This window comes from Sus scrofa, chromosome X (assembly GCF_000003025.6).
Source record: "Sus scrofa isolate TJ Tabasco breed Duroc chromosome X, Sscrofa11.1, whole genome shotgun sequence".
NCBI classification, from domain to species: domain Eukaryota; kingdom Metazoa; phylum Chordata; class Mammalia; order Artiodactyla; family Suidae; genus Sus; species Sus scrofa.
The window spans coordinates 68,533,553-68,546,406 of NC_010461.5; the positions used below are offsets into that span (position 1 = coordinate 68,533,553).

The 12,854-nt window shown below is 37.2% G+C and overlaps 1 protein-coding gene across 10 annotated transcripts in view; it reads right to left on the reverse strand.

The window, feature by feature from the left end:
• Nucleotides 1–12,854, reverse strand: part of POF1B (premature ovarian failure, 1B) — a 76,748-nt gene that overhangs the window by 30,383 nt on the left and 33,511 nt on the right. For 6 of the 10 annotated variants that reach the window (XM_021080030.1, XM_013986277.2, XM_013986279.2 and 3 more), the window contains one exon: nt 11,919–12,101. In XM_021080030.1, the coding sequence (XP_020935689.1) occupies nt 11,919–12,101 (183 nt within the window). The remainder of the gene's footprint in view (nt 1–11,918; nt 12,102–12,854) is intronic. The other 4 variants (XM_021080031.1, XM_021080028.1, XM_021080029.1 and 1 more) reach the window with 1 other exon arrangement.

A 12,854-nucleotide genomic window follows, 5' to 3' on the forward strand; every position in this document is an offset into this window, starting at 1 on the left:
CAAAAAAGAGCCTAGGCAGCATTTCCTCAAGAATATCATGGTGAGCCATCACAGCCTTTTTCTAAGTTTGGGTAAGCGTAATTGCGGCAACTAAACTGAACTCCTTGTAAGAGCTGGAGACTGACATTTGAGTTCTACTTAGATTTTTAATCTTGGAGGCCAGCTCCTCCTCAGTGTCAGACTCCTATAAGGAAATGAAGGTCAAATATATATAGCCAAGTTTTTATTCAGAATAATGGCTAATTTGGGGGGGGTATATTTTTTTTTAAAAGAGAAATTAGCAAGACTTTTTTTGTCTTTTGTCTTTTTAGGGCCACACCCACGACGTATGGAGGTTCCCATGCTATGGCTCAAATCAGAGTTATAGCTGCTGGCCTACATCCACAGCCACAGCAACGCCACATCCAAGCTGCCTCTGCAAACTAAACCAGAGCTCACAGCAATGTTGGATCCTTAACCCACTGAACAAGGCCAGGGATCAAACCCACATCCTCGTGGATACTAGTCGGGTTCATTAACCACTGAGCCATAATGGGAACTCCTTGGTTTTATACTTTTAAAAAAATTAAAGTATTGGCGTTCCGTCGTGGCTCAGTGGTTAACGAATCCGACTGAGAACCATGAGGTTGCAGGTTCGATCCCTGGCCTCGCTCAGTGGGTTAAGGATCTGGCATTGCCGTGAGCTGTGGTGTAGGTCGAAGACGCAGCTCGGATCCCGAGTTGCTGTGGCTGTGGTATAGACCGGCGGCTATAGTTCCGATTGGACCCCAGCCTGGGAACTTCCATATGCAGTGGGAGCAGCCCAAAAAATGGCAAAAAGGAAAAAAAAAATAAAAATAAAGTATAAATTGATTTACTAGAATAATTACTAACTTTTAATTTCATATTTTATTCATGCATTTCTTCCTTATGCCACACCAAACTGGGAGTGGCCTTAAAACATGGTTTCAAATATGATTTTAAAGATCAAGGTTAACTGGATAAGAGGATAATCTAGCTATTATGTCAATGTCATTCCACTGATCTTCAGGTTACTTCATTGCTGTAGCTGGCCAGATAGATAGCCCCTTCCTGCCTCACCTGTGTGTGTGTGTCCCTTCCAAAACTGTTAACTTTCCCAAGTAGAGAAGGGCATTTTTCAAGGATATTCAAACAGAGAGCTCCCTGTTAGAATCTGCAAACAACTAATTTGATATGCTTGGCATTCTGCATATTTTTCTCTCTAAATCAATTGTAATCCCCTCATAATGCTGTGAAAATTGTGTGTGGGGGTTTCCTTTCCAGTTTGATTAATTTTACAAAGTAATTTTATAGTTTGAAATTATTTATTTCTTTTTAAATTTTTGCACAAATTTTCTCCTCTCATTGCATTGCACACTAGTAAACTTTTTGAGTACATAATTCTTTACCAATATGAATCTCTAGTGCCATTACTAAAACTTTTCCTCATGTGATTTCAGTGAGCCAAATAAAGAATCAGAGTCCAGGACAGGGAATGACTGGCATCAATATGGTGTCAGTGTTCATACATAAAAAGAGGTGTTAAAAGTTACCAAAGGGAGATGATTTTATTTTGAGAAATGATAATAACTCTTACTATGTGCCAGGCGTAGTCCTATGGACTTGATGTAAAGATTAAATGAGGTAATGATATCTTGTAACCACTACATAACATTGCCTCCCCAGAAGACCTCTTCTGGTTGTTTTTTTCAGCAATTTAGGAATTACATGGGCCCTAACTGCATTATTTTGGAGGTTAGTTGGGCTGGGAGTTGAAACAATGAATAGTTTGATTTTCTTAGTGTGAAACTATATAAAATACAGCTGAAGTTAGGTCATAAATTTTAATCAGCTAGAGAAAAGGTAGGAGCAGAGTGGTTTTGTTTGTTTGTTTGTTTGTTTGTTTGTTTTGGTCTTTTTCTAGGGCCACACCCACAGCATATGAAGGTTCCCAAGCTAGGGGTCTAATCAGAGCTACAGCTGCTGGTCTACGCCACAGCCACAACAACGTGGGATCTGAGCCATGTCTACAACCTACACCACAGCTCACGGCAACGCCAGATCCTCAACCCACTGAGCGAGGCCAGGGATCGAACCCGCAACCTCATGGTTCCTAGTCGGATTCATTAACCACTGAGCCACGACGGACGGGAACTCCCAAGAATGGGTTCTATTGACAAAAGAGATGCCAAAGTAGAAAAGCAGGGAGTAAAATTTAATTGCTTTTTGTATATATTCCTCTTCAGTTTTGCGGAGTCTACATTTTACAATAACATTTGCATAACACAGTAAAAAACAAAACCCAGTAGGGTTCAACAGTTTGGAGGGGAGAGGACAGAGAAGTCAGATTTTCTTTTTCTTTCTTTCCTATTTTTTTTTTATTAGTGCCACACCCATGACATATCCAAGTTCCCAGGCTAGGAGTTGAATTGGAGCCTCAGCTGCCGGCCTACACCACAGCCACAGCAAGGTCAGATTTGAACCACATCTGTGACCTATGCCGCATTTATGGCAATGCTGAATCAATCTACTGACCAAGGACAGAGATCAAGCCCACATCCTCATAGATACTAGTTGGGTCCTCAAGATGCTAAGCCACAATGGGAACTCCAAACAAATCAGATTTTCATCTGCTGTTAAATCTTTTACAGGACTATGTTCAACAATAAAATGAAATTCCTTAAATTGGCACACTATGATGTGCCAGTTAGAAATATTTTCGATTACTAAATCACAGGTCAATAGAGCTTATGAGCTTTATTGGAACTGTCTGTAGGTGTGTTTTTGACATTTCTTTTAGAGTTGGCTCAAAACCATGTTCTTGTTGCCTTGCAAAAGCCAAGATAGGGAACCTTCCAAGGAAACATGAATGTTTTCAGTCAGAATAATGATAGCTCGAATGGATGGAGGTTTTCTCTCAGTGACAATATTGAGTTGATAAGATACTTGAGATAAGAAAGTACCTCATATAAACTTTTCTGCCTGATGAATGAGATCTATCTCAAATGTCAAATGTCAATCTTAGATAATAGCTTTAGCTTTTCACATATAAACAGGCCAGGAATACAAACTGTGCTGAAAAAGAGTTGTACCCAGATACACAAAGGATATTTCTCAAAAATTTACAAAAATTATTAAAGATTCTTTAGCATGCATCCATCAAATACCTTTAATCAGATCACTATTTGACTGTAATAATGGCCAAGCACATCCAATCCTTTGTCTCTGATTGCTAGTAAAAAGCCTTTGATTAGAAATAGTGCCACAAACCCGAGGCAAAGCAACAACATTTAGGTGTGAAATCAAAGGCAAATTAGTCATTTTTTTCAGAAAATCTGTAGAAAGTAAGTACATTGTAAAGGAAAACCAGGGCTTCGCCTCACTAGAGCCTTTGAAGTTCTTGTCCTGCCTCCAATCTGAGGTTTTATTTCTTATTTGTGGTCTATGAGGTTCCAGGGGTGGAATTTTCTTGCTAGCATCTACATTATATAAAGTTTGATAGTCAAAGATGATACTTTTAACCAACCACATTTATGAAATTCAGTGGTAGTGATTATTAAGTCCTGCAGATAATAGACACACAAGAGTTGCAGATTTCAGCTGAGCTATTTATATTTTCTTGCCTTCAAGCTTAATGGCACACATTTGTGAGAATCCTGTTCGGGACCAAGGACAGTTTATGATCGAGGTACAAGTCACAGTCCAGTAGTAATCTAGTAGTAGAGGGTATTGTCTTAATTAAATTTATCTCCACTAAATGTGTACATTTTTCACCTATTCACAATGGTTGCTTAGTGGATTAAAACTGTTTAAAATGCCATGCTACATAAAAGCAATTATACATAAATGCCTAACCCTCTAAAAGGTCATGAACATGTTAAATAATAAGGTCTGTTGTGCTTGACCCTCCTGAGTCAACCTTCCTGAGCAGTAAATTTTTGCTATATGACAAAGGAAAACATCACTATTAAGAAAAGGTTACAAAGTATAGATTATTATCTGGCAAACCTTATTATGATATGGTGACACTTGTATATAAATAAGATTACTGCTTCATTAATTTTGCTTTGATTTAGGACATATAATAGTTGTCAGACTGAAACGATAGTTAATTCAGTGAGCATTAATCCCCTGTGAAATGAAATACATTTTAAGTACAACATAATTTGTCCAACAAAGTTAAAAAAAAACATAATTGGTCTCTTCCTATTTTGCACCACACAAAGAAATCCTAGCAGGAGAAAAAGTGTCAGAATTTTAGGTTCTGAAAATCCTCACTGCTATTTTAATCTCCATAGATATTTTAGAAAAGAAATGTTGCATTATACAGTATCTGGTACATAGAAGATTTTCAATAACTGTTGTTACTGAATTGAATGTATTATATAATGAACACAATTCTAAAATGAAGACTTTATTTATAAAAACAGTTCTGTACTTAAAATAAAGACCTAATTTAATTCTCTATGAGTAACCCCCGGCAGCGACCAGTCCATTAAAAATGATGGATTAGAGCTTAGGAAGAAAGTTGGGGGAGTTGTTCATATAAAGGTCATAGAAGAGATTTTATACCATACAGTCAAGGGAGTGTGGGTAGAGAAAGGAGAAGAAGGCCAAGGATGGGTCCTTGGGGAAGATATCCTGATGAAAGAAGAAAGAGGACCCTGAGAAGAAGAATTAGAAGCAATAGCACAGTATAATGGGAAGAAAGAATATCAAGAATACAATGGATTGGGAGTTTCCTTGTGGTTCAGCAGTTTAAGGATCCAGTGTTGTCACTGCAGGGGCTTGCATCACTGCCGTAGCATGAGTTCAATCCCTGGTCTACAGCAAAAAAAAAAAAAAAAAAAAAAAAAAAAAGTACGTGGATCAACAGTGTCACATGCTGTTGAACTGGACTAAGATGAGAACAAAGCAAAAAAGGAAGTGTAAATTGCAACTTAGATGTCAATAAAAGCAGTTTCATGAGAATGTTGAACCTAGAATTTGGATTTCAAAGTGTTAAAGGATGTGTGGGTAATGAGGAAGTGGCAGCAGTGAGTATGCCTCCCTACTTCAGGGATTTTGAAGGTGAAAGGAATGAAAGAGATGAGATCATAAATCAATAAATTGGTAGGGTTGCTAAGGGAAGTCACCTTGAAGATAAGGTTAGAGTCTTAATTCTTGAAGATCAAAAGAATCAGAAGTTTGCTGAAAGTACAAAGAAATTTTTCAATGAAGTAAGGTGTTGAAGGAGTTCACATAGTGAACTCAAATTGTGGTTCCTGGACCAAGTAATATTAGGATAACCAGTAAACTTGGAAATGTAAATATCAGGTCCCAGCAATCTCTATTTAAACAAGCCCTCCCGCTGATTCTGGTGCACAATAAAATCTAAGTTCCACTACCCATTCTCAGTAGAAGGCAAGACCACCTGCAGAGTGTGAGAGAACAGCAGTAGGATCTGGCGAATAAAGAGTGTGGGAAAAAGAAAGAGTAGATATTGAGGACTGTGGTGGCAAGTCAATTAGAATTAGCTAAAAGGACTGTCTAGAAACAGAGGGAGTCTAGCAAGATAGAGACGATTTGTACGAGACTAAATTGGCCTAGTTTGTGAACTTTCTCTAGCACACAAAGAAGTCAAAATCCAGGAGCAGAGTCTATCCAAAGTGAGGGATCAGCAAAGTGAGGACTAGTCAGAGAAGGCAACAAAGATTTTAAGTGTTTCTAGCAAAATCATTGTTACACCAGTTTGACAGAGAGCTTGCTGAGGGCAAGGCTCAATGGGAATGAGGGACAGGAGATGGAGTAAGAAAGTGGTGATAAGAGAAGGAGACATTCAGAATTTCAGATTAAATAGTTTTCGAGTGATGAGGAGGTTTAAGGAGTGGCCAAAATCTGAGGGCTGGAGATATGATAGAAATTAAGAAATTATGGGTGATGAAGAAACACGAGGACAGAGCATGGGAAAGGTCACTGATCTGAGTGGTGATGTTCTCATAGATCATTCCAGGGCAGGGGTCAGGGGAAAGTGGGGAAAAGATTGTAAGCCTGCCAGTGAAACTCTTGAAGGATGGGGAGAGTGTCTGGAAGGTCAGCAGTAATAGTGATAATATGAGCCAAGAAGAGCAGTGTATACAGATTGCAAGGTTTTAAAAAGAGGAAATGGTTGATTAACAAAAAGCAAAACACTTGGCTATATAAAACTGTACTGAGAAATGAATTAACAGTAGATACAAAGAAAACCAAACACATGAAAAACTTTAGGTTATTATTAACATGAACAAATAAAAGCTGTACTAATAAAAGCAGCAAAACAGTACACAAATTGGATCAGCAATAAATAGTTTCACAGCAACAATAATATAAACACAGAATAATGATTTAGCCACAAAAATGTGTATTTAACTATATTAGGATGATGAAAGGGATGGAAACAGGTAGATGGGGGGGTTAATAGAACTAAATCCTTATGTACCAGAATTACCAACACATAATATACAACATTAATAAATAAAAAATAACAGCTTAAGTATATTCATACTATGTAGCTATTTAGAGGTAAATACCAGAAGAAAAAGCAGAGAGTTGAAAATGGTTGCCTCTGGGGATCAGGCGAGCATGGAAAGGGTTGGGACAGGAAATTGCTGTTTGTTATATGCCATTTAATACTATTTGACCTTTTAAACTATATATATTCATTACTTTGATTTAAAAAATAAAAACTATTTTTAAAAGACTAAATAAATAACCACTCTTGTTTGCCACAGAACAAGAGTTCAAAAGGGCACAAGAGCAGGAGGTAGCAGGAGACAGAGAAAGGTGGTATTGAGGGAAAAACAGTCCTAAAACAAATATGACTTAAATTTTTGAAAAGGATAGCAGGGGATAGAATTTTACACAAAAGACACTCATTTTCAATAACTGACATGAAGAAGGCAATAAATATGGAGAGGCATTGGAGCCGCATGTGAATGAGTGAGGGAACAGGCAGAACTGCTGAGTTTATTGAGCTAAGCAGCCCAGAGTTTCCATCATTAGTGAATGACTTATGTTAAACAAACACTGTAACAAGCTTCCTAGATACTTGTCAAAAAAAGCATCTGACTCCATACCAAAAAAACAAACAACCCCATCCAAAAATGGGCAGAAGATCTAAACAGACAATTCTCAAAGACATACAGATGGCCAAGAAACACATGAAAAGATGTTCAACGTCACTCATTATTAGAGAGATGCAAATCAAAACCACTCTGAGGTACCACCTTACACCAGCCAGAATGGCCATCATCCAAAAGTCTATAAACAAGAAGTGATGGAGAGGGTGTGGAGAAAAAGGAACCCTAGTACACTGTTGGTGGGATTGTAAATTGGTGCAACCACTGTGGAAAGATGTATGGAGATTCCTCAGAAAACTACACATAAAACTACCATTTGATCCAGCAATCCCACTCCTGGGCATATACCCAGAGAAAACCACGACTTGCAAAGACACATGTACTCCGATGTTCATTGCAGCACTATTTACAATAGCCAAGACATGGAAACAACCTAAATGTCCATCGACAGAGGAGTGGCTCAAGAAGAGGTGGTACATATATACAATGGAATATTACTCAGCCATTAAAAGGAACGAAATGCCAGCATTTTTTGCAACATGGATGGACCTAGAAACTATCATGCTAAGTGAAGTCAGCCATACAATGAGACACCAACATCCAATGCTTTCACTGACATGTGGAATCTGAAAAAGGACAGATGGAACTTCTTTGCAGAACAGATGCTGACTCACAGACATTGAAAAACTTATGGTCTCTGGAGGAGACAGTTTGGGGGATGGGGGGATGTGCCTGGGCTGTGGGATGGAAATCCTGTGAAATTAGATTGTTATGATCATTATACAACTACAGATGTGATAATTCGAGTAATAAAAAATAAAAATAAAAGCCTTTGGAACATTAAAAAAAAAAAAAAAAAAAGCACCTGACAAGAAGATCTGTGCTGCCTTGATGTTGACAAAAGTTAAAATTTCAGACAACGGAATAAAGGCATCTATCCAAGTGAGCAGGACTCTTACATCTTCCCATGACTTTAAAAATTTTCTTGGAAGCCCCAGGCCAAGTGGAAAAGAGTTGTACATGCAATATATATAATTATTTGAGTCTTTCTTATAAACATCACCTGTATGACAACTTGTAAAATGAGTTCTGCTGAGCTTTTTTCCCTGTCACTAACATATGTGGAATTATCTGTTCCTTGCTAATGGCACGAAAATGATCACAGCACTTTATTCTTAGTGTCCTTAGGGAAGGAAACGTGATCAGTGATGTTTTGAACTTAAAACCAAAATGATGATGTTTTTAAGGAGAACTATGAAAAACATACATAAATTCATTCTATAAAAATATTTTGAAACCAGGTATTGGACACCTGATTTTCAAAAACAGCTTAATGCTTTTTGCTTCTTGGAAAGCACTTTAAAGGTGATTTAGTTTCATTTAAAAATATCATCACAATGGGAACAACTTTCTTTCCTTTCTTTTCTTTTTCTTTTTTTCTTTCTTTGGTCATGCCCATAGCATGTGGAAATTTCCCAGGCCAGGGATCAAACCTGTGCCACAGCAGTGACAACACTGGGTCCTTAACCTGCTGAGCCACTAGGGAACTCCTGGAACCAATTCCTTACTTTGATGCTTTGAAAAATTTGGTTCCTGGAGTTGGAGGAGAAAAAGGTAGAGAGTCAAACATGCATCTACTTTGTGCTTGGCACTGAGCTGGATACTTTACATATTTTATCTCAATCCTATTGTAGATACACTGCAAGTTAAGTGTGATTCGCCCTCTTTTATACACAGGTTTAGTCAAGTCAATTACATCAGTCTGGCTAGAGTCAATTATGTAGGATCATGCAGCTCAGCGGGATCAGGTTTTGTAAACCCAGATAACTGAATTGACAGTCTATGTTCTTTCTACCTTATTACACCATTTCCAAATTGCAATTTTACTCTAAACACAAACTAAACATGGGTCAATCTTTAGTTTTAAACAGCCTAACTAGGGTTCCCATTGTGTCTCAGATGTAACGAACCCAAATAGTATCCATGAGGATTTCGGTTCAATCCCTGGCCTTGCTCAGTGGGTTAAGGATCCAGCATTGCCGTGAGCTGTGGTATAGGTTGCAGACACCACTCGGATCCTGCGTTGCTGTGGCTGTGCCATAGGCTGTCAGCTGCAGCTCTGAGTCAGTCCCTAGCCTGGGAACTTTCATATGCCGCATGTGCAGCCCTAAAACAAAATAAAACAAAATTAAAAAAAAAAGCCTGACATCTACTCTAATACTCTTTAGAGACTCTTCCATTCATGTGGAAGAGACATGTAAACACCAAGGAGCCTAGGGGACAACTCATTCTCTGCCCTCCTTTATCCATGGGATCTGCACAATCAGGTTACCCCATCCTAACTCCAGGAGTGGATCCAATGCTACGTTATCCACATAGATGGAAATTTCTAACTCTAAGCTCCCCAGGGCACTATTCTGTTTCCCGCAGTACTTCAACTTTAACTGTATAAACTGAAAAACCAGGAAAAAAATCTATAAAAAAGCCTCCAGACTTTAACAAAGCTATATGGGTATCTCAAACTGAAGTAGAATAATAAAAATAGAAAGAAATATATTAGTTACCCAACTCTGCCCATTTTCTAAACAGACAATGGCTGATCTGGTTAGATATATTATTAATTGTACAAAACTAATGAAAGGATATCATAGCTTACCAATGCCGCTGGACAAGATTCTTAAACCTGTAATATTGTTCCCATCACTGATAACTGTCCTTTACTCCATTCTCACTGCCATTATTCTAAGTTTAAGTTTTATGTTTTGACTTTTGAAATAGCTTTTAATAATGTTCTTTCTGCAAAGCCTTCTTTGTGGCATTTTTTCATGTTGTAGACTTTATAATTTATGAAGCATGTCAAACATATTTTCATTTACTCTTTACATCAACCATGTGAAGTAGACATTACTACCTAAATTTTATGGATGAGGTAATTTCTGAGAGATTTAGTATTTTTAAAGAACACACAGCTTGAAAGGGACATAGCTAGGACTAGAACCCAGGTTTTCTACCTAGAAGCTAGTCTACTTTCTATCACCATACCTCCCTGGTGGCAGACTCTTAATCCATTTCTCTATTCATGTTTACATTATTGAGCAAGGACTCTCCACATTACTGCCTCAATTTCAAAAGGGAGCTCTCGATAAGCTCCAGAGTCAGGCTATCTATGTATGAACCCTGGCTCTACCACATGCTAGCTGTGAAAGCCTTTTTTTTTTTTTTTTTTTTTTTTTTGTCTTTTTGTCTTTTTGGGTTGCACCTGCCACATATGGAGGTTCCCAGGCTAGAGGTCCAATTGGATCTGCAGCTGCTAGCCTACACCACAGTCACAGCAACAGAAATGCCAGATGCAAGCCGCATCTGTGACCTACACCAGAGGTCATGGCAATGCCGGATCCTTAACCCACTGAAGGAGGCCAAGGATCGAACCCTCATCCTCATGGATGCTAGTCAGGTTCGCTAACCACTGAGCCACAATAGGAACTCCCTTTTTTTTTCTTTTATTTTTGTGCGAGCCTTTTCCAGTAATGTAACGTCTCTGAAACTTAGCTTATCTGAGCAATAAGTGCAACGATGATACCTTCTTCATTTGATCATTGCAAGAAAAGATTAATCAATATTCCAATCTATCTTGTACAAAACTGCTAGAATAAACCTCCTAAATCCTACCTATCAGTATTTTCACTCGCTCTCCATTGCCTGCCAAATAAAGTTCAAAATTTTAAACATTACCTCCAAAGACCTCATGATCTGGCCTTAATGTATTATTTTAAACCTATGCTCTAGTACTCTTCATCCCATGTCTTCCTTGCCATACAAACTGAAACATTAACTATTCCCAAAATCCAAAATATACTTTCCCCAATATATGACTTTGTTTATGTGATTTCCTGTTCTTGGGACGTCCATGCCACACCACAGTACCACACATGGAAATTCTGCTCACTCTTCAAAGTCCAGGTCAACCTCTATCTCCTCAACAAAGCTCTCCTAGATCTCCCAGTTGAAATCTTTTTGCCTTTAACACTTGTATAACAGATGTTTACAAGATTTGAAAGTATTCAGAATATAAATTAGTCACTGATGATTGTGTCCCAAGAGATTTATTCTTAGCAACTAAGTTTTAGTTTCTATTTTGTTGATACAATAAAATGTTCACATATTCTGACTTGAGTTAATATACCACATTTTCAAAGAAAAAATATAGGAAGTAATTAGCAGCTTGTGAAATGTGACCACTACAATCACCTCAGACAATATCATTTCCAATTCATTGTTCATTTAAATACCATACTTCATTAAAATATTTAATATTGTACAATTGGACATATTTTAGAACTGATGATCAGCTAGAAATTAGGTATTCATCGATTCCTAACTTCCCTCGTAGATTTATTAGTAGACATGAATTATTTTGTTTTCTGAGAAGAGATGAAAAAATTTGTTTTTATTTATTTATTTTTTGTCATTTTTTATTTTATGATTTTTATTTTTTATATTATAGTTGATTTACAGGGTTCTGTCAAAGTGACCCAGTCATACATACATACATATATATATTCTTTTTCTCACATTATCCTCCAACATGTTTCATCACAAGTAACTGCCTGTGATATACAGCAGGATCTCATTGCTTATCCACTCCAAATGCAATAGTTTAAAATGCCATAACAAAACACAAATCCCAATGGTATAACTCCTCAATATTTTGAAGAAAACTTAATGAAGGAATCAGTACAGCAGTGTGAGAGAGGTTTAAGAGCATTATTTCAGTTTTATATCCTTATAAAAGGATTATATATAAAAGCTGATTAATCTTACCTGCTCATGTGTATGGTTTGCTCCACCATGGCACAGTTCATTTCCAGTGTTTGTAGAAATTAAATCACTTCCTGTGATTGTTTGTGTTTGCTGGCTAGAATGAGATTGTTGACAGTGTGGAGAGTAGATGATCTGAGGCTGTTGGACAAAGTGATGATGGCATTGAACCTGAGGATAGCATTCCTAAAACATATACACACACCAAAAGTAGTCACTGAGAATAAAAATTGCTATTAAAAGAAAACCCAACTGAATCTATTTCAACAAATTTATGTGTTCTTTCACAAGATAATTCAAACCGTGGGATTAATAATAAGTGATCTATTTTCCTCAGTTGTTCCATTGGGACAAATTTTATTGAAATCTATTTTTATTCGATCAGGTGGCTGTGACCATCCAAATACTTAACCAAGTTGGCCAGGGAATTGCATGTTCTGATTAAATTAATATTCCAGTTATACTTAACACTAAAACTATTATATTAATATTAATTAATATTTCTTTGATGATTCAACAGGCACTTCAGGATGTAATTGCATAATAATACTATAATATTGATGGATACAAAATTAGAAAATAATATAATGTAGTGATTTTCAATGTGAGGAAGTATATTAGAATCACAGTGGGGGTAGGTGAAGTTCCTATGCTTATGAAAAGCAAGCATAAATTTAAAAAAGGGATTGGAAAACAGTCAATGAGCCTTCAGATCCAGAAAACATGGCTTCTGGATAACTTGGTTAAGTATTTGGATGATCACAGCCACCTGATTCTAACTCTGATTCCGCCACTTACACTGTGATCTTGGGAAACTGCATATGCAAACTTTATAAGCCTCAGTTTCCTCATCTGTAAAAGTGAAGATAGTATGTATCTCTTTGGGTTGCTATGAGAAGTAAATTAACTAATGGTTTGCAAGGTAACTACTACAAAGTA